Source organism: Littorina saxatilis, linkage group LG6 (genome assembly GCF_037325665.1).
Source record: "Littorina saxatilis isolate snail1 linkage group LG6, US_GU_Lsax_2.0, whole genome shotgun sequence".
Lineage (NCBI taxonomy): Eukaryota > Metazoa > Mollusca > Gastropoda > Littorinimorpha > Littorinidae > Littorina > Littorina saxatilis.
Genome location: NC_090250.1, coordinates 23,700,933 through 23,725,423, shown reverse-complemented (window position 1 = coordinate 23,725,423; position 24,491 = coordinate 23,700,933). Strand labels below are relative to the sequence as shown.

At 41.8% G+C, this 24,491-nt stretch overlaps 2 protein-coding genes across 2 annotated transcripts in view; both read left to right on the top strand.

Annotated features, from left to right (window-relative positions):
• The window catches only part of LOC138968792 (allene oxide synthase-lipoxygenase protein-like), a 141,112-nt gene that overhangs the window by 36,575 nt on the left and 80,046 nt on the right, over window positions 1–24,491 (top strand). The window lies entirely within an intron of this gene.
• The window catches only part of LOC138967962 (arachidonate 12-lipoxygenase, 12R-type-like), a 69,409-nt gene that overhangs the window by 26,596 nt on the left and 18,322 nt on the right, over window positions 1–24,491 (top strand). The window contains exons 7-11 of the mRNA XM_070340522.1: window positions 7,000–7,117; window positions 11,584–11,676; window positions 12,184–12,391; window positions 21,297–21,405; window positions 23,702–23,793. Of these exons, the coding sequence (XP_070196623.1) occupies window positions 7,000–7,117; window positions 11,584–11,676; window positions 12,184–12,391; window positions 21,297–21,405; window positions 23,702–23,793 (620 nt within the window). The remainder of the gene's footprint in view (window positions 1–6,999; window positions 7,118–11,583; window positions 11,677–12,183; window positions 12,392–21,296; window positions 21,406–23,701; window positions 23,794–24,491) is intronic.

Sequence of the window (24,491 nt, the reverse complement as noted above, 5' to 3'; positions counted from 1 at the left end):
ACCAAACAGGGATGATTTTAAGTGACTTTCTAAAAGTGATAGCAGTCAGGCCGGGACCCTTTTTGTTTACAACACCAAGAAATAAACAAGACGCACTTAAAGTTACTGGTCCTGTCAAGTCCAGGTGCATGGAGACTTTCAGGGCTCTCAGTCATGCCTCAGACAGCTATCCGTTTAAAAACATACCAAGTTCCATTGACTTTGATGAAAGGAGTCAAAAATTACAAATTTGTTACGAATTAATTCAACTTGGCAGGCTAGAGTCGCCCACGACCAGGTTCACATCAGGTCCAGCGCGTGAATTAATTACGTCAAAAGCCCACATGGAAGTCTATTAGTCTCGGTGAGAGGGAGACTTCTTTCTGTTTTGGGTAATTTACTTCAAGACATTATTGTATTTTATCCCATGACCTGCCTCTTGTAGAATAGTGTTGTCTGATGCAACTAACATATTCCAGTCATGCTCTAGGCATACAAACACTTCGAAGACGGTTTCAATGAAGAGCCGATTTATTTCGTACTTCTCACATGGTCGTGATACAAGGGAGAGCAACCCCCCCGGTTCAAGGGCAGTAACTCTATTAATACACTACAATCCCTTTCTTTCTTCATTCATTTTTTTTATCTTTTCAAATAACTGCAAACATGATTAACTGCAACACATACACATTATCATTTTGACTCCCAACTCTTTGGCTCCCAACTCTTGACTAGAAATAAAACACAATCATTTTAAGTGAAAGAGAAACAATCTGTTTCTTTCAAACAGTAATCTCAATTTAACTTCAAAAACTTACATTTATCAAACCATGGACATGGAACCAATATTTGACACAAAACTGCTTCCATACTTTCAATTTATCTTCATTCACTCGACAACATAATCTTGGAATTTGTCTGGCGCTTTTCGCACTCTCCCAGACCTTCTCAGTATGTCAGTGTTTTCTGCTTTGTTTGTGTCTTCATGAATGATGTCCTCTGTGTGAGAGTTTGTGTTTGTACCAGTTTGTATGCCTGTATCTGTATTTGTTGTCTCTCCTGGTTGTTCGCGAGTAACAAACTTCTTTGTGTGTGCTACATTTCTTTTGTACTTTTTCGCTCCATCTGGTGACTGAACTACAACCTGAGAACCTGTTTTCTCTACGACTTTGTACGGTTCTGGATCATAGGTCGGAGTCAATTTGTCATGTTTCTTCTGTTGAAGGAGTACAGCGTCCCCTACATTCACATCAGACTCTTTTGCACACCGTTTCATGTCTGCATATTCCTTCCCCTTTTCCTTTCGGAATTTGTCACGGTCGCGAATGTTTTCTTCAAGCTCTTTTCTCGGCACCGGATCTAATTCAGGTAACTTGGTTCGAATCTTTCGCTTGAACATGAGTTCAGCTGGTGTTGCACCAGTCGTTTGATGTGGTGTACTGCGGTACGCGATCAAGAACTTGTTCAGTTCGCGTTTTAAGTCTTTTTTCTGAGCATGAGCAATCTTGAGTGTTTTGAGGAGTGTACGGTTTTGCCTTTCAACCTCTCCATTGGCTTGCGGCCACAGCGGTATAGTTTGAATGAGTTCTATGTTGTTCACGTCTAGAAACTCTTTGAACTCAGACGCAGCAAACTGAGGTCCGTTGTCCGCACGCAGCGATTTGGGTAAACCATACCTCGCAAAAATCCAAAAGTTGGTTCACGGTCAAAGTTCCTTTCTCCAGATATTTTGACTTGAGTCTTTTGTCTCGACACTTGTCGATCACTTGATCCCTGATGTTTTCATCTACCTTGTCGGCAAAATTACAGTTTGTAGCTTGTTGTCTCAACCTTGTCACAAACTGAGCCGTTGTTTCTTCTGGCATCTGTGCGATTTGCCGAAAAACATGCCTTTCGTAAGTGAAGTTCTGTTGTGGTTTGAAGTACGCATCAAGTGCTGCCACAGCTTCATCATAGCTGTCACCTCTTTCTGGTAGAGTGTCAAAAGTGTCCTGAACTTCGAAGCCTGCACAGTGGAGTAACAGCGCTTTTTTCTGACCTTCCGGAGTCTCACCCCTTGCCACCAGAAAAAGTTCAAAACCTCTCTTCCACCTCGTCCATCTTGAAGAGACACTAGATGGATCGCCTTTTGGATCAAATGGTCCTACACTTCCTATGCCACTAGCACAGCTCATTACTCTCTGTTGAGGAACAGCGTCAGCGTTATCATTTCCATTTCCTGCCATCTTTTTTTCTCTCGCGCACGTGGTGTGACGTCACGCAGTCTGGAAAATTCTTTCTGATTCACACGAAAGTTCTTGACAGAAAAATGCCGCTTCTCACCTTGTTCACACTCCTTTTCCTCGTCGCCAATTGTAGCATAGTGTTGTCTGATGCAACTAACATATTCCAGTCATGCTCTAGGCATACAAACACTTCGAAGACGGTTTCAATGAAGAGCCGATTTATTTCGTACTTCTCACATGGTCGTGATACAAGGGAGAGCAACCCCCCCGGTTCAAGGGCAGTAACTCTATTAATACACTACACCTCTTTGTCTCTGTTAGCTGTAGAGGGGATTATTCTGGATAATCCATCACAACCATATGGATTATTCATCACAACCGAGTCTCGATCTCACCTGTAATTGGTCATTGTCTTTTAATCTCAGAGTACATTTGAATAATTTAGAGGTCATCTGCATATTTATCGTTAACTCGGGGACTACTTTTTTTCAGCAAAACGATTGAGATATTCTGCGGTATAAAAGTCGAACTGACGTTTGGCTAACGATCTACAAACATTATCATTGAAGAAATAAAGAAAACAACAAAGAATGTACATAATTCTGTTTAGGTGAATAGAGCTGAGTAAAGATTATGAGTTGTCCGGAACGGTGAGGCTGAGAGAGAGACAGAGAGCACGAGAGAGAGCGACAGAGACACACAGTGATTCAAGGCGCACAACTCTAGTAAAGTTGTCGTAACGAGGTACGCTTCATGGGCAACCGCTTAGATCAATCCCAAGAGCATCCTGATTCAAAATCTTGAGCGACAAAATAAAACTTCCACTAAAACAGTATGCTTATAGTTTTGTTCATTTGTTATCGCTTTTAGAGCATTGATTGCTAAATATGGTTCAATAGAACAAGGCTGTCTCATCAGTCGTCTGCTACAGATCTGTCGTCTGCTGCAGGATCTGTCGTTTGCTATACATGTAGTATCTTCGGCTCAAGTTGACCAGCATGGAAATTGCCATTTTCAAAGTTGGTGATACTGTTAGAATAAAAGGTGCCAAAGAAGGTCGGATCTTGGACATTCAGAGACCACAAGGCTACATGCGTTGCTGCATAAAAACAACTCGACAGTGGTGCGCCGTTTTCCCCCAGACAGATAATGGCCTAAGACAACGACAGACATCAAAGTTAGGCTCACCTAAATCAGTAAGTGACGATTGAAGAAGTAGGTAATCCAAATTTGAACACTGAAGCACAAAGGCTCGAATAAGCACAAACTCAGCAATCATCTTCATCGCTTGTAAAATCACACACGCGGTCTTTCGAATCCTGAACTCAGGTCAAAAATGAGTTACTTCCCTTCAGGTATCATTCTCTCCCGTCGCTAGCTAGCTGTGAAGCGAAGATGATCAGAATGCGGTCTTTCGCAGTTTTGACGAATGCCAGCTCGGGTAACCGACTGAAACCGGCCGGTAACTGCACAGTATCAAATGCATTCAACGGCACAATCCTGGAAACAAAAAGACAAAAGGGGACTCGTTTCGCACATGAATATCATGACACGATTTTCGGTGGCAGAAGGTTTGATGAGCAGTAAACAGGCACTCGCAGAGTTTGTGTCAAAAAGTTCGGTTTTTTAATGAAAACGTCGGAGTAATGGGATAAAAAGCTTACACACCTCGTCCTGAATATCGTGCATATTTTCCCTCGACCCTTGGGAAATATGCACGATATTCAGAACTCGGAGTGTGTAACCTATATGTAAAATAAGGTATGTAGGTCAATTTTGGCATACTGCACACAGCCTTGAGCCCAAGAACCTGTTCACGGGAAATGTTAATTACTTTTTGGTGGGCGATGCCAACTGCTAAACCGCATACAGTTTCGTTTGGCGGGCAACACTGAAGGTATGTGACGGCATCTGTGAGAAAGTTGCTTTTGACTGTTTATATTGTAATCTGCGACAAAGAGACAAATCGTTGCTTCACCAATGCTGTGACCCCTGCACTTTCCCTTTTAGTTTTGAATAAAAAATGTAAGGGTGACTTATTCTTAGAAATGACCTTTTTCATGTTTTCTTTTCTTCTGAAGAATATGCTTTACTTTCGAAAGAGCGATTTTGTCGGTGAGTGCTGCTTAGGGTGGTTAGCCACCATGCACCCACCCTTTGAGCATGTCGACCTGCCCACTTAAAAATTGAAAGTCAACGTTCTGAAAGAAGCAAGTTAATTGCGTCATTCAATTGACGTTTAATGTACTTTTACGTCCAAAAACAAAGAGATTGTCAACGTTCCAAAATTCAGAATAAAAAAACAAGAAAGGTAAGGTGTTGAATTCTTGTTTTATGCAAAAAATACGTTACAATCACAAATGTATTGACCCAACGGTCTTAAGTGAACAGACAAACAAATAGTCACAAAAAACTTATCTTGATGGAATCAGGGTTAGGGTAAGTTTTTGCCCACTTGCCAGAAAGCCGAGTTTAATTTGTTTAATTTGGTTTCCAGGTCGATATTTTCAAAGACTTCGCGGAGGCTGTTGTCAGCGCAGTCGTGATAACTTGTACGTGTCAAAACAGTTGCAGAAACAAAAACCAAAAAACTGTTAGGCTTTTTTCTCTCTCTTTTTGACTCACATGCAAAGCAAAAGTGAGTCTATGTACTCACCCGAGTCGTCCGTCCGTGCGTCCGTCCCGGCGTCCGTCCGTCCGGCCGGAAAACTTTAACGTTGGATATTTCTTGGACACTATTCAGTCTATCAGTACCAAATTTGGCAAGATGGTGTATGATGACAAGGCCCCAAAAAACATACATAGCATCTTGACCTTGCTTCAAGGTCAAGGTCGCAGGGGCCATAAATGTTGTCTAAAAAACAGCTATTTTTCCCATTTTTCCCATTTTCTCTGAAGTTTTTGAGATTGAATACCTCACCTATATATGATATATAGGGCAAAGTAAGCCCCATCTTTTGATACCAGTTTGGTTTACCTTGCTTCAAGGTCAAGGTCACAGGAGCTCTTCAAAGTTGGATTGTATACATATTTTGAAGTGACCTTGACCCTGAACTATAGAAGATAACTGTTTCAAACTTAAAAATCATGTGGGGCACATGTTATGCTTTCATCATGAGACACATTTGGTCACATATGATCAAGGTCAAGGTCACTTTGACCCTTATGAAATGTGACCAAAATAAGGTAGTGAACCACTAAAAGTGACCATATCTCATGGTAGAAAGAGCCAATAAGCACCATTGTACTTCCTATGTCTTGAATTAACAGCTTTGTGTTGCATGACCTTGGATGACCTTGACCTTGGGTCAAGGTCACATGTATTTTGGTAGGAAAAATGTGTAAAGCCGTTCTTAGTGTATGTCATTGCTAGGTTTAGTTATTTGACCTTGAACCTGAAGGTCAAGGTCATGTAAAGGTCAAGGTCAAGCATGTGAGTCGTATGGGCTTTGCCCTTCTTGTTTACACTTTGGGCAGCGTTCAATCGAACTTTGACGCTTGAAACGGACTAGTTTCTGTCCACATACAAAGCTGTTATCACACGAAAATTGCTATTATCTTATGACAGCTAGGACTACATTTGTTGAATGTTGACAGTTTTGGCACTGAGTTTCTAGCGCAAACGAAAAATAATAGCAACATCTCAGAGTATGTGTATGTCCCCTAATATGTACAACCTCCAACAAATAGAAAAAACCCACTAAAGGCTGGTTTCAGTAATTCATTAGAAAGCTTGCTGAAAATAACCTAAAACTAGCCCTCGAGCTTTCCAAACATTATTACTAATAGTCTACTTTTCGTTAAAGCTCATAGTTTCATTTATTTTCTCTTTGGTTTTAATATGTTTCTTTAAAATTCCTGTTGTGCTTCAAATTATGTTCTCGTCGATCCGAAACAGACAAATCTGAAATCTACCTGAATTCCTCTGACTTGCACACTAAGTATCATGTTCTTTTGAAGTATCGGGGGCTTTTTACAATGATTCGTGAAGGCCGCATCGCTGGTGCATATTAGGCGCCGAGGCTACTAATATTATGGACGAGTTGTAAATTTGTCTTTTAAGTTAATTTTTGCTGAATGTCCATCTAAGCTACTTTGCTCAAACTAGGCCGAACTGTTAGACAAGAACTATCAAACACATTATGAAACTACAAGCAAGAAAACAAGGTAGTTTTAGCATGAAACAAAACGTGAGGGGCCCTTCTCCTAGCTGAAACACGTGGACAGGTCAAACTTGACTCGCAAGAGCTCGAGCACTTGTGAGTTTGTTTGTCTCACTAAACAAGGGTATTCAATCTGTCACCACCCATTCACCCGACAGAGTTATTTCCAAACATAGTCTATTGTGCTACGTATACGTGTCTATACCTGACACTTCTCGTCGCGATATAACCTTCGTGGTTGAAAACGACGTTAAACACCAAATAAAGAAAGACCTGACACTTTAGATATTTTTGAAAACCAAACATGTGCTGTAAAATCAGAGTGTAGAGCAATCCCCAAAGACAACCCGAGGAAGCAAATTTAGGTGTAGGGCATGCAACGTTGCATCGAAGTAAGAGGAGTTGGTCTAATGGATGCTGTGGTAAAACCAGGTCAATCAAACAGACGCGAAAATCACATTTGACTATTTGGTTAGATCATACCTCGTTATTTCATACGTTGCTTCTTCCATTGCAATTTCGTCGTTATTGTATTCTTGCATTTTAACTGGCCTTTCGACGTTTCAGAAGTTTTTCCGTCATTTCCCTGCAGTAAGTACTCACGTAACGTTTGCTCAATTTTGATTGTACAGGGTTCACCCATCTGCTGATGGAGGGGGTGGCGGTTGCCACACACAGACAGCTGTCGGTATTTCATCCCATCTACAGGATGCTGGCTCCCCACTTCCTCTTCCTCATCGACATCAATTAGTGGGTTTATTATATAGAAAAAAAAGCAAGCAAGCAAACAGACAAACAAGCATGCACACACAAAACTACCGACAAAAATAAATTAGTAGAAAAACAAAACACACAAACAAACAAAAAACAGACAAGGGACAAACAACAGGCAAAATGTAGTCAGATTGTCAGGGATGTTTTTTCCCATGTAAAATGTCCCCATGCTTTCACGGGAACAACTGTGCCTTTCAACAATGTTCGAGTGACACCCATACACGCAAAGAACGATCACAATTTTGTCTTTTTTTTTTTTTTTTTATTTTTGTACCTCAGTTGCATGCAAGGTTGCTTCAACCCATCTTTTTTGCCTCTTTCGTCTTTTTTTCTTTCTTTCTTTTTGGGCGGTGAGCATATCCTTCTTCATTGGTCTTCTTTTTTCTTTCTTTTTTTTTCTTCAATGAAATTTTAATTTTGTTTTCTTTTGCATTACAGGTTACATTTCCATTAAATTACTTTTTAATTCAACAACAATCTAACTAAGGACAATGGGGATACACCTTTCGTAGCGCAAGTTCTTGTTGAAATACAATTTCCAATGGAATATGCGATTTAGTTTTCTTAACTTTGCTAATGCACATTTTTGCTATCAATAAAACATGGTTAATTAACGCTGATTCCTGACATTTTTCGATTCCGAATAATACATCTGTAATAGACAATAAGAAAGCCCGACCTGTCAGACTGTTCAACATTTTTTCAATATAAGTCCAAAACCTTCTAATTCGGGGACACTCATAGAAAAAGTGTTCCATGACATCCAAAATATGTGGGCACTCGTTACAGTTTTTTGTTTGACTTACTTTCATTTTATGTAATAATATATTGGTGGGATATAAATTGTGACAAATTTTCCATTGCAACACACGCAGGCGCACTTCTTTTGTCACCTGTCGTGGCAACAACCACGTCTGTTCGACAAAAACAAAATCTAGTTTTCTTTTCCAAAAATCGATTGCATGAGATTTTTTAATGCTATAATTCCGTTTTTTCTTTAAATATAACTTAATTAACTTGGGTTTGCTTTTAAACACATTCAATTCATCATCAATTATATCTACATTAACTATTTGTGCTGGGTTGTCTACAATTTTGTCTTTCTTATTGTGTTCTCTCCTACTTGCAAAGAAACATTCAAGGTTTCTTGTTCTTGAGGGTATCTTTAAAGCAGAAACGCAACACGAAGTAATGAGAGTATGTCCGGATAGTGACGATCACAACGGAAGAAGAAACAAGTCGCGTAAGGCGAAAATACAACATTTAGTCAAGTAGCTGTCGAACTCACAGAATGAAACTGAACGCAATGCAACGCAGCAAGACCGTATACTCGTAGCATCGTCAGTACACCGCTCATGGCAAAGGCAGTGAAATTGACAAGAAGAGCGGGGTAGTAGTTGCGCTGAGAAGGATAGCACGCTTTTCAGTACCTCTCTTCGTTTTAACTTTCTGAGCGTGTTTTCAATCCAAACATATCATATCTATATGTTTTTGGAATCAGGAACCGACAAGGAATAAGATGAAAGTGTTTTTTAATTGATTTCGAAAATTTAATTTTGATCATAATTTTTATATTTTTAATTTTCAGAGCTTGTTTTTAATCCAAATATAACATATTTATATGTTTTTGGAATCAGAAAATGATGGAGAATAAGATGAACGTAAATTTGGATCGTTTTATAAAACAAATATGTTTTTTACAATTTTCAGATTTTTAATGACCAAAGTCATTAATTAATTTTTAAGCCACCAAGCTGAAATGCAATACCGAAGTCCGGGCTTCGTCGGAGATTACTTGACCAAAATGTCAACCAATTTGGTTGAAAAATGAGAGCGTGACAGTGCCGCCTCAACTTTCACGAAAAGCCGGATATGACGTCATCAAAGACATTTATCAAAAAAATGTCTGAGGATATCATACCCATGAACTCTCATGTCAAATTTCATAAAGATCGGTCCAGTAGTTTAGTCTGAATCGCTCTACACACACACACAGACAGACAGACAGACACACACACATACACCACGACCCTCGTCTCGATTCCCCCCTCTATGTTAAAACATTTAGTCAAAACTTGACTAAATGTAAAAATAGGGGGACTTCAGGTTAAGTTTTATCGAGCAGTAGTTCACGTCTAGCCAAGTTTTCCTCTTGGATCCGTTTGAAATTAAATGTGTAAAACAACTTTGCGACATTTCTCGCACCCCAACTATAACATTCATTCCCGTGTCATTTTATTCCAAATTGTCTATGCCGTTAAATGCTTTTAACGTGGCTACTGTCTCATTTTCTGCAAGACAGATTTTTTTCCAGAGGATCCGTGACCACCGCTCAAATAAGGATACCCACAAAATCGACATGAATACCGTAAGGTTCCAATCAAAAATCGACAAAAACTCTGAAAAGGCATAACTCGATCACCTATCCAAAACAGGTTATTCAGTTTCTTTTGAACCTTTATTGTATCACGTCAATCTTACTGATTGCATGACCGGTTGAAAAGGGCCCCGGGGGGGGGGGGGGGGGTTATTGGGTCAATTGTAAGAAGTACTACCACGACAAAAAGCATTGTATGGGAAGGCCCATAATGTGGACTGGCACCTAATAAGGACCACTTCCGGTTCTGACACCGGTATCGGTGCTTGAGCGCCCAAAAGATGTCATTTGATAAATTTACCCCCGCTGGCTAACTTATGTTTTTTGAGGGGCACCCTTATTAATTTTGAGGGGCAGTCTAGTCTTTCTCTTTCTCTGTCTGTCCAGAGGCGGATCCAGAAGGGTTTCCGGGCCTTCATCCTAAAAATAACAAGTCGCGTAAGGCGAAAATACAACATTTAGTCAAGTAGCTGTCGAACTCACAGAATGAAACTGAACGCAATGCCATTTTTCAGCAAGACCGTATACTCGTAGCATCGTCAGTCCACCGCTCATGGCAAAGGCAGTGAAATTGACAAGAAGAGCGGGGTAGTAGTTGCGCTAAGAAGGATAGCACCCTTTCTGTACCTCTCTTTGTTTTAACTTTCTGAGCGTGTTTTTAATCCAAACATATCATATCTATATGTTTTTGGAATCAGGAACCGACAAGAAATAAGATGAAAGTGTTTTTAAATTGATTTCGACAATTTAATTTTGATAATAATTTTTATGTATTTAATTTTCAGAGCTTGTTTTTAATCCGAATATAACATATTTATATGTTTTTGGAATCAGTAAATGATGGAAAATAAGATGAACGTAAATTTGGATCGTTAAATAATTTTTTTTTTTTTTTTTTACAATGTTCTGATTTTTAATGACCAAAGTCATTAATTAATTTTTAAGCCACCAAGCTGAAATGCAATACCGAAGTCCGGGCTTCGTCGAAGATTACTTGACCAAAATTTCAACCAATTTGGTTGAAAAATGAGGGCGTGACAGTGCCGCCTCAACTTTCACGAAAAGCCGGATATGACGTCATCAAAGACATTTATCAAAAAAAGGAAAAAAACGTTCGGGGATTTCATACCCAGGAACTCTCATGTCAAATTTCATAAAGATCGGTCCAGTAGTTTAGTCTGAATCGCTCTCCACACACACACACAGACACACGCACATACACCACGACCCTCGTCTCGATTCCCCCCTCTACGTTAAAACATTTAGTCAAAACTTGACTAAATGTAAAAAGAAGAAATAAACAGAATTGAAAACTAAGAAAAACTGATGGCTCAGATTGCACCAGATTGCTCCATTTTCCTTGATTTTTATCAAACACTTGCGCCCTCAACTACACGCTTCGCGTCGTCGAATTGTCCCTAAAAGAAATTCTGAAACCCCCCACTTAAAAATAATGTGATCCACCCCTGCTGTCTGTCTGGCTCTCTGTCTCTGTCTGTCTCTCTCTCTCTCTCTCTCTTATTTATTTATTTATTTATTTATTCATTAAGGAGATTTCTATAGCGCATAGCTAAAAGCACTATGCGCTTTACAATATCACTAGGTATAAGCACACGCAAACATACTCTGATTAAATAGAACTTAGGCTAACAAGACAATACTAAGAACATTATTCAGGGGAAAAGCAGAGAAAGCGTGACATTTGTATCTGTGAGAAGTGTGGCATTCGAACAAAACAAAACAAAAAATCCGATTTTGTATATGACAGTAAAATCTCTGAATATTGACTTTCAAACGAAGTTTCATTTAATCTCCGGTTCTGCAGCCACACATCTGCCGTGTGTACCTTTTGCCACAACAGATTTTCTTAAAGTGTGTGTGTGTGTGTGTGTGTGTGTGTGTGTGTGTGTGTGTGTGTGTGTGTGTGTGTGTATGTGTGTGTGTGTGTGCGTGTAGGTGTGTGTGCGTGTAGGTGTGTATGTGTGTGTGTGTGTGTGTGAGTGTGTGTGTGTGTTTCGGTTTTAGTCTCTCATCAAATGACATTACATGTGGTCTTGTTTTGTAGCTTGGCCAGATTGAAGCTTATCTCCAAGGATGGCATCGTTGACAGAATCATGAATTCCGGAATTGAAGGAGCGTTTAAACTCATTGAAAAACGGTTGGTAAATCTTTGGATATGTTAAAGCCGCACTCCGCCTCCTGTAAACCATCTGTTTCTGACCACAGACGCCTCCAGGCTTATAAAATTAATACAATACAAACACCCTTTTGGTCAATCTTTTATCGCGAGGGAACACCCTAGGTGCTCACCATACAACGTTAGCATTTCCCAAAGAATGTATTTGGCGTGGACGTATGGGTATCAATCAGACCTACATTTTAAAATCTAGAGCACAAACTGACAGATTTTGAGACAAACATGAGACACACATGAGGCTGTTGATATACAACGGGGAAAATAACGGCAAGAAACAATTGTAGAGAAAAGCGATATCAAAAGAGTGTGCCCATCTGTCGGCCAAAACAATAACTCTGCACTAAAAAATCGTCAACGATATAAAAACATGCTTATTTTTCTTTTCTCGATTCAAAGTCTACCAGAATGCATTCAGTCAAAACCTAGACCAAACGTTGTCGTTGACATGCTTTGTCATTGTGATCGCAGGTTGACAAAGTGGAGGATGGACGTGGATGGGACACTGCCAGAGGAGCTGAAGCAAAGACAGGTCATTCGTACAAGTCAATTGAAAATATATAGGCAGGCAAAATTACCGTTGTGTGCACACAGAGAGAGAGAGAGAGAGAGAGAAAGAGAGAGAGAGAGAGAGAGAGAGAGTAAGAGAGAGACAGACAGACAGACAGACAGACAGACAGACAGACAGAGAGAGAGACAGAGATGAAGAAAGAGAGAGAGAGACAGAGAGAGAGAGAGAGAGAGAGAGAGAGAGAGAGAGAGAGAGAGAGAGAGAGAGAGTGAGATCAAATCAAATTTTATTTTTCGAGGGTTGTGGCATAAGCAATACAACGAGCCTTTTGTTCAGCCAGCCCTCGCCCAGAGAGGGGACTAATCTAATCACATATTTACACGGATATTCACGTAGAAAAAAAGGTAGAGAAAAACAACAACATATGAATATTTACATATTACATATTATACACAAATATATGTGACGTAGTGAAAACAATGCTGAATACACATGCATGAGTAAATGTGTTATTAAAGCTTTGAGTGTTTTTGTGTGGATATAATGAACACTGATGCTTTGGACAAATGAAAATATAACTGTAATGTTAATGAGAGAGAGAGAGAGAGAGAGAGAGAGAGAGAGAGAGAGAGAGAGAGAGAGAGAGAGAGAGAGAGAGAGAGAGAGAGAGACAGGGCCGGACTAGGCAAAGAGGAGGGGGGGGGGGTTGCCAGTGGTGGCCCAGGGGGATGTCCCCCCTGGCGGCAGGGGCGGATCAGTTCATTTTATGACTGTTTTTTTTCAAAAGTATATTGTGAAGATATGGGTGTGAAGGCGCGAAGCGCCGAGCCGACGGCGCGAAGCGCCTAGCTTGCTAGGGGGGTCCGGGGGCATGCCCCCCGGAAAATTTTGAAAAAAAGGATGCAAAATGGTGCAATCTGGTGCATTCTGAGGATGATCATTACCAGTTTCAGGCAGCAGATTTTGTCACTGATTAATACCCCAAAAATTGAAACTCAATGTAAAATAAAGAAATGCATACCTCATTCAATATTTTTATTTTTTGGCTGGGGGGGGGGGTTCCGGAAACCCTAGAACCCACCCACCCCCCCCCCCCCCCCTCGTTGTGGGGGTCAGGGGGCGAAGCCCCCTGAAGCTGACGGGTAGGTCATATTCTGAGATAGGAAAATGGTCGCTCCTTGCATGAAACGGCATAAAATAAGCAATAATAAAAAAAAAATTAAATAAGTAAGGTACATGTTTAGGCTAGGGGGGAGGGGGGGTTGCGCAACCCCCATAACCCCCCCGGTAGTCCGGCCCTGAGAGAGAGAGAAAAGAGAGAGAGAGAGAGAGAGAGGAAACAGACAGACAGACAGACGGACACAGAGAAAGACGAAAAGACAGATAGATAGAGTGAGATTGAGTGACAGAGAGAGACAGACAGACATCCAGACATTATAAGATGTTTGATTGGGGTGTTGACAGACCAGCTTTTTTGTCGTCCGACGGGGAGCATATCGTCTTTTGTTTCATATTTATTGACCAAGGCCGAAGGCCGCGGTCAATAAATATGAAACAAAAGTCGATATGCCCCCCGAGGACCGACAAAAAAAGCTGGTCTGACAACAAACCACCAAACATCGTTTTTGTCATCATTTTGGTAGTGAGAAAATAAGATAACAATCAACACAGGGAGCCATGCTTTGAAACAGGGGTTCCGTGCTGATAACCACACGAGTTCCGTGCGGATAACCACTGGCAATCAAAGCTGGCGTGTGAAAGCAACTTTCTGTATTTTTTGAGTTCATAAAATGTTGGGATGAATAATTATGTCAGGTTTGAGGCCAGGATGCACAGTTCTGTTTGTTCATCTCGGTATTCCACTCCCTCGGCTTTCAGTTGTGAGTATTAAGCTTAGTAATCGAATGTGGAAGCTATACTGTTCAAAAAAAGAAACGCATAGTTGCTACTTGCCAAATTTGTTTTATTTTTCGAAAAAATTAACAGAAAATCCAATATTTAGATTATTTGTTTGAAATTTGGTATGGACACAGTTGAATGCACACACAGTTCATTTGCATCTTCAAATCAATCAGTCAATCAATACGATTGGGTGCCGAGGCTGTCAAGTCAGTAGGGGGTGTGACTGCCTTGAGCAGCAACAACTGCCCGGCACCTTCTGGGCATGGACTGGATCAGATGCCGGATATCTTGCTGTGGGATGGTGTCCCACTCCTCCTGAAGTGCCTGCAATAGATCGCGGTGATTTGCCGGCGCTTCTTCTCGCCTGCGCACACGTCTGTCCAATTCATCCCAGAGGTGTTCTATCGGGTTCATGTCTGGCGACATGGATGGCCAGAAGCACCTGGACATGGTGGTCGGTGAGGAACTGGGTGGTGAGTCGTGCTGTGTGCGGGCGAGCGTTGTCCTGCTGGAATATGGCATCCTGGTCAGCCAGAAGAGGAAGGGCGTGTGGGCGCAGAATTTCCTCCACGTATCGCTGGGCAGTTATGCGCCCTTGGACGTGCACCAGGGTGCTCCTTCCAGCGGTATTGATCGCCCCCCACACCATGACGCCTCCACCACCATGAACGGGTGCCTCATCCACACAGTTGGGCGCGTAACGTTCGTTTACTCTCCGGTAGACCCTCCTCCGACCATCATGTCGCTGGAGCAGGAAGTAGGACTCGTCGCTGAACCACACGTGTCTCCAGTGATTCCGGACGGTCCAGCGAAGGTGCTGGTTGCCCCACTGCACTCGGTTCTGGCGATGGCGGCGGGTGAGGACAGCTCCTCTGTGAGGTCTGCGAGCTCTCAAACCAGCTTCATGCAGGCGGTTCCGCACGGTCTGGTCCGATAATCGGTGTGGCCCGGGGAGAGCCTGGACAGAAGATGAGGCCGACAGGAAACGATTCCGGAGGTGGCGGAGCCGTATGAAGCGGTCGTGAGCAGCAGTTGTCGCCCTTGGTCTTCCCGCTCGTGGCAAGTCAGCAACGGAGCCAGTGGCTTGAAACCTGACCCACAGTCTACTGATGGTGCTCTGGGACACGTGGAAGTGCCTGGCGATTGCACTTTGACTTTGGCCTGCTTGTAAACGACCCAATGCAATTTGGCGGTCTTCTCTGCTCAATCGGGCCATCTTTCGTCGCTGAATTGTCGTCTGATTTCTTTGTGGCGAACAATCCGCTTGTTATGGGTTTTGGAAAACATGGTGAGAGCTCAATATTCCCCGAGTTTCACGAGATTACACTGAAGCATGACGAGTGGTCATGCCAAATGAGCAATTTTGACATTGTAGCCACTGATAACGCATGCGTCACGTGCAGAGCTCACTTGTGGCAATGGACGAAAGGTCGACGACCAGATAAACATTTTCTGCAGTTTGGTGGATATCCTTGTAGCCATATAACTAAATTAACCAAATATTACAAGCTATGCGTTTCTTTTTTTGAACAGTATACGTTGGGTCAAAGGTCACAGAAGATTTGCGTCGTGCAGCGAAGGAAAGAATCGCGATCTTGTTTCCGATCAGTACCTCTTTGTTTTTCATTAGACCTGTCAATCTGCTAGCTCGGCTTTGTGAGATGTTTGCATATCTTGTTGCTATTTTCTTTACTTTTATCATTATTTCTTATTTGTGCTTCGTATATCGATACAACGTCTTGTGCACGGGTCAAAATGTGTGTGTCAGGGGTCAATTCGTTTGACTTGAACTTGACGTTCGTGTTTCTCACACAACGATACGCGCACTCCATGACTTTGTAAGAAGACATAACATATCGGTAGGTTTGATTTGTTTGTGACGAATTTATTGAAGTAGTTTTGTTTTTTTGTTTACTTTTGCCAGTTTGCCAGTTGGTTTTTGGAACTTTGCAAAGCAGTGTCGTGTCGTCTGTTTAGGTCTGGGCAGAGACATAGATAGAAGAGATGCGAAGCGCTGTCTTCCCGCTTGCGTTATCCTCGCCTACGGCAGGGGCAAGTAATCCTCCCACTAGCGCCAAGCTGGCAATTGTTCGCGTACTCTTCGCCTACGACAGGGGCAAGTAATCCTCCCATGACTGGCGCCAAGCTGGCAATTGTTGTGTTTTTAAAGAGTTATAACTGTTTCATAGAAAATCATAGATAATAAAACATGCAAAATGTTGATTATTTGCACTCAAGAGAAACAGAAAATCACAAGAAGAAGACATTGCATTATTTGGTGATTAGAAGATGAATCCTAAAGTAAGCAATTTCGCTCATTTCTCCTTAAAAACTTTTTATCCACACGCCAGTGTATGTGCGAGAACCACTTGAGTGAGACTTATAAGCATCAAATTTAATTACAGCGCGTCAAAAATTATACAAACAGATTAATGTATACACCAGTAATGCATTTGCCAGTCAAGGGAAAGCAAAGTTTCGCACAAAAGAAAATATTAGCTCCCAAACATTGCCTCCACGCACAATGGACTTAGAAACAATGGCCGCAAGAACCGAAGGAACCGTTTTTGACTCACTTCGGGAAGCCAATCCTCTCAAATGCATTCGTGTGCACACTATTGAAGCTACAGAATATGAATCAAGTTTACCGTACACTGATATCTCTCGTCTGAAGCTGGATATATCCAAAGAAATATGACAGAAAAGCACTTCAAATCGGTGTCAGAGAGCAAGCGAACAACAACTTAGTATATATAACTAGTACGGGATGGCACGAGGTCACGCTGACCGAGCGCGGCCCGCGTAGCCTAAGAGTTCACGCGAGCGGCCCTCGCTTCGCATCTCTGTATGTATGTCTCTGGTCTGGGGAAACGCCAATGAAAAGAGCCGAAGAATCCTCGAGCGTTTCTATTGGGTTTGCTTTTGATTATCCATGTAATAGGGCTTCTTGCAACTATGGTAACCGGGGATTTATTCCCCGGGGAACATGAGATTTATTTCCCAGGTGCTTGTGAATGAAAACTCGTGAAAATGATGACAACTCCCTATGTCACACGCATTCCTCCTTTGCCACTACTAAAGCAAACGTGTGCAAGATTGTATATGTTACACGCTTTGATGCCGAAATCAATTATTTTGATTATGCATTTATTTCTGAAAATTTTTACCTTTACATACATTCAGTCACTACCTTAAACACTTTTGTTTTCAGTATTCATTTCAAGTGATCACGAACGTAGAAAAATGGGTATCAAAGCGTTGTTACATTTTGTTGTGCATTCTGAATAGTGTGCCAACAGGCCTTGGTCAGTCAATCACGTTTTATCTGTGTACTAAGTGTTTGACGGTAAAAGAATAACACCAACCCCGTTCTCCTGTATATAACTGAAAGCCACATTTTCTTCTTCATTCAATTTCTGTTTTCAAAAGCTTCGTCAACTTTCCACTTACACGACACGGTCCCTTTACCAAGCTTCAATGAAGAACCCTGAATACGAAAGATCAAAACAAAACAATAGGTACTACTTTCACTATCGTCGTCTGAAAACCGAAAATGGTAAAACGCTTTGCTACGTACACAGACAACGAAATTGCAAAGAAAAGATCGAACCTCACACCTGTGACTAGGAAAAGTTGCATAGATAGTTCCGTGCGGATCTTACCACGTATCAACGTACACACGCCGTGGATGGTGGCACGCCTAGTTTTGTCCACCGCAGGAACAACACCCAATTCGTTCCCCCGCACGCGGAAGCAAAATTGTTATCTCGCAAAGGAATTGCCCTGTGAAGGTACGTTGTGGCAAATCACATTATTAAGTATAGGTATTCTAAAGCAGAATTGCCTAGGCTATATGTATAATATGTAATTTATGTCTTGTTGTGTACTCGTGAACAGTGGCGTTCGATTTTCTGCCGAAGTCCGTGAAAATTATACAGAGAGGTCTCAATTTCGTACAAATTAACCTAGAACTACCATTTAAAGCACTATTTTAATACTCACAGTTTAATCTTCGATACCTTGCAGCCTTGTATGCGCGTTTTTGGGCACCAGCATCGTGGATAAGCTGCTCTAATCTAGCGTTATTTTGCGGTACTCGATTCTCAGTGGGTAAGGTCCCCCGCAGACACCAGATAAGGTCCCCCGCATTTTTGACCAAGCTGCGGGGGATCTTACCCCGTCAAATTTTACTGTTGATCTTTGAACCGATCGTGAGTCTAAACTAAGGTAAGCTTAAACTTAAAAATGAAGAGCAGTATCCACAAGTACTTTGACTTTGACCAGCAAAAAGATTTAAGCCCTTCTGTTGACCGTGCTTTGTGTTATTTCATCATTTTTAACGTGGGAGACAGTATTTCTGACTTGTCTTGATGACATTTCTTCTCTTATGTAGTACACGAGAGTGTAAATGGTACGACAACAAGCTGATTCAATGCAAAATAAAGTACCGAACAGTATGATATAAACTTCAATACTAGAAAGTCTGGTTATCTACTATTTTAAGGCATTAATTTGGAGACACCTACCATGTTGTTCGTCTTGCGGGGGAACGAATTGGGTGTTGTTCCTGCGGTGGAAAAAACTAGGCGTGCCACCATCCACGGCGTGGTACATCCGATGCTCAGAACCTACAGATGGGTGACGCTTTGGCGATTGAGGCTTCGTCTTCAGCTCTAACACGCACGCAGACAGTCAGGCAGGTCTAATCTGCACCAGCGGTGATGGAAGGTTTGGATTTAGAAACACTCGAATGTTACTTCGACAAGATAAACGAACCGAAAGACGAAAGTGTGTCCCAAATTCGGAAACTATTCTTTCAAAACTGCACTGTAAACAACATCAACATCACTGTGAGAAAAAGAACAATCCAAACACAACCAGTTCCCCTGTGGAACATTTCGGGTGGACTTTCCCACGACCTGACCTACAAAAATTCTCCGTGTTCGTTCGCGCTTTGCATTCAATCTGTGTTAGTGCGCGCGTGTGTTTGTGTGTTTAGCTTTCGTTGGTTTGTGCTGTTTGGTTCAAAAAAAAGTTTATTTTTATCCCCGAATACGCTAGTACTTGGGTCCAGCAGACTTTAATTGTGTGTCTGTCTGTGTGTGTAACTGTCTGTCTGTCTCGACTTAACAGCTTATTGCTGGGAAACTACTGGGCGCAGTTCGTTCAAAAGTTGATACAATAACTTGATAATAGGTCCGATTGATCGTATTAAAACTTCCTGGGACCTACATGCGAAATAATCCACAAAAACGACTTTTGGCGGTGGGCGCAATTCGCGGTGGGATAGAACTGCTGTTCGGCTGATAGAACCGTCGAACGCGTCACACAGTGACGAGAAAAGCATGCGTATCGCATGCGAGACGATTTGCAAGCCAGCCAGCGGGTGGGCATCTTGAACACGCGGCCAGTACAACTGGCCTTGACACGGAACGATTCAAGGGGGTAATCTCAAGTCATCTGAAAGAGGGAAATCCAAACGCAATCCGCCTTGTTCGATTTTATGGGCTTGGACGATAGAGAAAAATAAGAAAAGCAAAAGCTGGAGTCCAGTCTGGACGAAAACTGCTATCAAGAACGCAGAATTGATTTTTTCTGAGTTTTTTTTTTTAGCCGTAAGCGCCATTTCTCATTTTGAATTTCTCACAACTGCTGTTCAACGCAGTGAAACCAACAAAGGGGCCTCACTCTGGAAGAGTTTCCTGCTCCGATAAACATGGCGCTTACGGCTAAAAAAAACTCAGAAAAAATCAATTCTGCGTTCTTGACAGCAGTTTCGTCCAGACTGGACTCCAGCTTTTGCTTTTCTTATTTTTCTCTATCGTCCAAGCCCATAAAATCGAACAAGGCGGATTGCGTTTGGATTTCCCTCTTTCAGATGACTTGAGATTGCCCCCCTTGAATCGTTCCGTGTCAAGGCCAGTTGTACTGGCCGCGTGTTCAAGATGGCGGGTGGGGATTTGGTCTCGGTGAGACTGAAAGAGAGACAGAGAGCACGAGAGAGAGCGACAGGGACACACAGTGATTCAAGGCGCACAACTCTAGTAAAGTTGTCGTAACGAGGTACGCTTCATGGGCAACCGCTTAGATCAATCCCAAGAACATCCTAATTCAAAATCTTGACCGACGAAATAAAACTTACACTAAAACAGTATGCTTATAGTTTTGTTCATTTGTTATCGCTTTTAGAGCATTGATTGCTAACTATGGTTCAATAGAACAAGGCTGTCTCATCAGTCGTCTGCTACAGATATATCGTCTGCTGCAGGATCTGTCGTTTGCTTTTGTATCTTCGGCTCAAGTTGACCAGCATGGAAATTGCCATTTTCAAAGTTGGTGATACTGTTAGAATAAAAGGTGGCGAAGAAGGTCGGAGAATAAAAGGTGGCGAAGAAGGTCGGATCTTGGACATCCAGAGACCACTAGGCTACATGCGTTGCCGCATAAAAACAACTCGACAGTGGTGCGCCGTTTTCCCCCAGCCAGCGACACCAGGTTTTGCGTGCGTGTGCCACTTCGAGTGCTGCGCGGCCTAATTTTATGAACGAGCGAAGTTAGCACTGTAGGCATTTGAGTTCAAAGTGATCCGGGTTCGATTCTTGTTTACTATTGTTTATTATGAACGTTTTAATGTTTTATTTTACTCTAATAATTTTTTTTATTGTGTAAAATAAATAAATAAATATTTTTTTTTTAAATCCACGTGCACAAGACAAAAACTTTCATACTGGGGGAGCGAGCCAGTCTGAAGAGTACTCGGGTCCAGCGCGAGCGTTTTTTATCATTGAAAGATTCAGAAACGTTGGTTGATACTTTGTAAAATGCATTCAACCAGAAAAAGACACGAAACGAATTGGATCTATCTTCTGCGCACATGCGCGTGTACGGTATGTGTGAAAAGGCAATTGTGTTGTCAGTCTGGTTTTGTGCCTGTTATTTCGTCCACAAAAACTCATTTATATCTTTCTATGCCTATGCTGTGAGACATAATCGCCATAACGAGCTAGTCGTGTGACAGAGAGTTTTCTTGCACACTCGACTGCTGCTGTTTCACTCCGGCTAAAGCCGTCGTGAAACATCTACAGTCTCGTGTGTAAGAAAACTCTCTGTCACACGACTAGCTCGTAATAGCGGGTATTCTTCCTCAATCTCTCTTATTATTATATTTTGACAGGTGGAGAACCCTACGACACTACCAAACTACTACTTCAGGGACGACGGGCTGCGAGTCTATGACGCTATCAAAACCTATGTCACTCAATACGTCACACTGTATTATGGTAATTTCTCTCTTCGTATTTTTAATCTGCAAAATGTACACATAGGGGAAGAGCCCCTACATAGTCCACCTCGTGTTCTAAGAAATTGACAAAACGAGATCGTTTCAAAAAAATCCATTTTTCACAGTTACCCTCTCTGGATAACGTGCATAATATTATGCCAAAACTCGTTCGTTATGTGTACTAACCACAATTCAGTTAGTTTTTTTTCTCATTTTTTGTTAACATTATTCTGTTAGCTATCCGAAACAGATGGGCTGCTAAGTTCAAGAATAATAAAAACAAGAAATATTAGAATAAAGCTTACGTGAATGCGTTGTTTTGTCCTAATAGACTGTGTTCGGAAATAACTCTGTCGGGTTTGTATGGGTTGTCAAAGAGTGAATACCCTTGCTTTTAGTGGGACAAATGGGCGGGGATGTAGCTCAGTCGGTAGCGCGCTGGATTTGTATCCAGTTGGCCGCTGTCAGCGTGAGTTCGTCCCCACGTTCGGCGAGAGATTTATTTCTCAGAGTCAACTTTGTGTGCAGATTCTCCTCGGTGTCCGAACAACCCCGTGTGTACACGCAAGCACAAGACCAAGTGCGCACAAAAAAGATCCTGTAATCCATGTCAGAGTTCGGTGGGTTATAGAAACACGAAAATACCCAGCAATGGCATGCTTCCTCCGAAAACGGCGTATGGCTAAAACGGTCATATACGTAAAATTCCACTCGTGCAAAAAAACCACGAGTGTACATGGGAGTTTCAGCCCACGAACGCAGAAGAAGAAGAAGAAGAAGTGGGACAAATAAATCCACATGTGCTCTTTGTGACACGTGGTTTCGACACACCCCGCGCTTGTGATTGGTTCGTGAATTATCGTGGTCGAACCAAGGGTATTCACTCTTTCATAACCCATACAAATCCCACAAAGTTATTTTCGGAATTCATCCATTAAAGGTTTGAAAAAAGTTAACCTTTTTTGTTTCTGAATTCAGGCAACTTTTACCCTTAATGAATGTGGGAAACCGATTGACCGCCGTGACATTTTCAAAGTATTTTGAAACAAGCATAAAAAGTAGATACATCTGCTGGACAGCCTTTATGAACTAAATATTATAAATACGAAAACATGTCATGATTCTTTAAACGAGGATTGGGCTGCCTGAATGGCGGGGTGAAAACTGTCATACACGTACAAATCCACTCGTGCAAAAACATGAGTAAACGTGGGAGTTTCAGCCCACGAACGAAGAAGAAGAGAAAAAGAAGTATGGGGATATCTGACAGATTAATTGTAATCACAGAATCTATTTTATCTCACAATAATGTGTTTCCAATTGAATTATTTTAACGTGTCTTTTCTGTATGGCTGATACAATCGATTGTAATAATTTTCACGTGTGTGTGTTGCTGTGTTTTTAAAGCTGGGTAACGTAGGAAAAACATAATTTTCATATGTGACAAATCCAAGTATTGAATGGTTTTGAGATTTATGTGATACGTGGATTGTCTAAGTAAAGCCAATCAGGATGTCTGTGTGATATGCAGAACTATCGTGGCTTTTGGATTCGTGTTTACGTGGACAAGGATTGTTAAGATTCACTCTCAAAGACCCAGTTAATGTCGATTATTTCCGCGACGGACGACTCGTGGTCAATGTGCAACTAAGATGAGCAATCGCAAAATGTGTAACGTAAGGTCTTAAAACACGTAAGAGAAAAGGCACATGCTAAAACTTCCTAAATTCGCAAACTATGATGGCAGCTCTGTGCGTCGTTAAAGATGAATCAGAAGACGATATATATATATATGCTCCCCTCGGACAGACAAAAAGACTTGGTCTGACAACAAGCCACCGAAGTATTTGATGTTTTGAGGCTAAAATTAGACCAATGACATATACGTATTTACTAAATCAGCCACACCATTTTAACTAACACAAAATTGACTAAATGTAAAGCAGAGTCGACAAGATTGTATATTTAAAAGTTTTTAACAATCTACCAATACATTGTCAAGTTTGAGTCAAAAGGTGTAAAAAAAAAAAATGAAAAAATTGGTCGTTTTCTTGGGTAATTTTGACGACAATTGTTCTAAAACTTCACACACTAGCAGGGTTTGATGACCTCTAGACGTTTCCCAAGTGATCCTATCCAAGATCGATGGCCACAAAGGGATTGAGTATATAAACCTAAATAGGAAATGATTACGTTCTTGAAGAATTTCGAATTCATTATTAGGTATGCCAAAGGTGAGTCTTTTGAGCATTATCCTCCTGACGACTTGTGACCGCTTCATGAATTGTCGACAGTGAATACAAGCGATCTACAAGGCGACTGGGAAATACAGGCTTGGGTCAAAGAACTGACTTCAGAACGCGGAAAGGGAGGATGCGGCTTGCAGGTGCGTTTCATTTCATTTCATTTTTATTAGGAGCGGGAATAAGACCGTTTGGACGTTATTACGGCTCGGTAGTAGGTTTCTTTTTCATGACATTCTGCATTTCGTATCACACCTACGAGAAACTGAGACTTGGAAAGAAATAAAGAAAAGAGGTTGGTCTTTCGTTTATGCCACCGACACTGTCAGCTGGCACAGATCTAACCCACGTTAATAGAGAAAGCCATGTATGGGCGATTTAAGCGACGGGATGGAGGGGGGGGGGGAGGGGGGAGGGGTACCGGCTTAATAGCGTAGAAGCTGCATCTGTGAAATTTTACACACTTGCCAATCTCCTGACATGAACCAACTTTATTTCACCAGGGGCGGATCAGTTGCTTTGTAAGGGGGGGGGGTGCACTTTGAATCGAAAGTAAATGTGATGGGCGCTTCGCGCCCGAATGTGCTAGGGGGGTCCGGGGGCATGCCCCCCCCGGAAAAATGTTTGGCCCAAAGAAGCAAAATGGTGCCATCTGAACTTAGAAATGGTCATAGAATCAGCTTTCCAATTTTATTTATTTTTTTTGCTGGAGGGGGGGTTCACCACCACCCTGTGCACCCCCCCCCCCTCGTCCGCCCCTGTTCACCATCGTCATATTTTAAGGTCGCAGGATAAAATATGGTAATATTTATTTATCTCAGATTCTCCGCGATATTTGAAG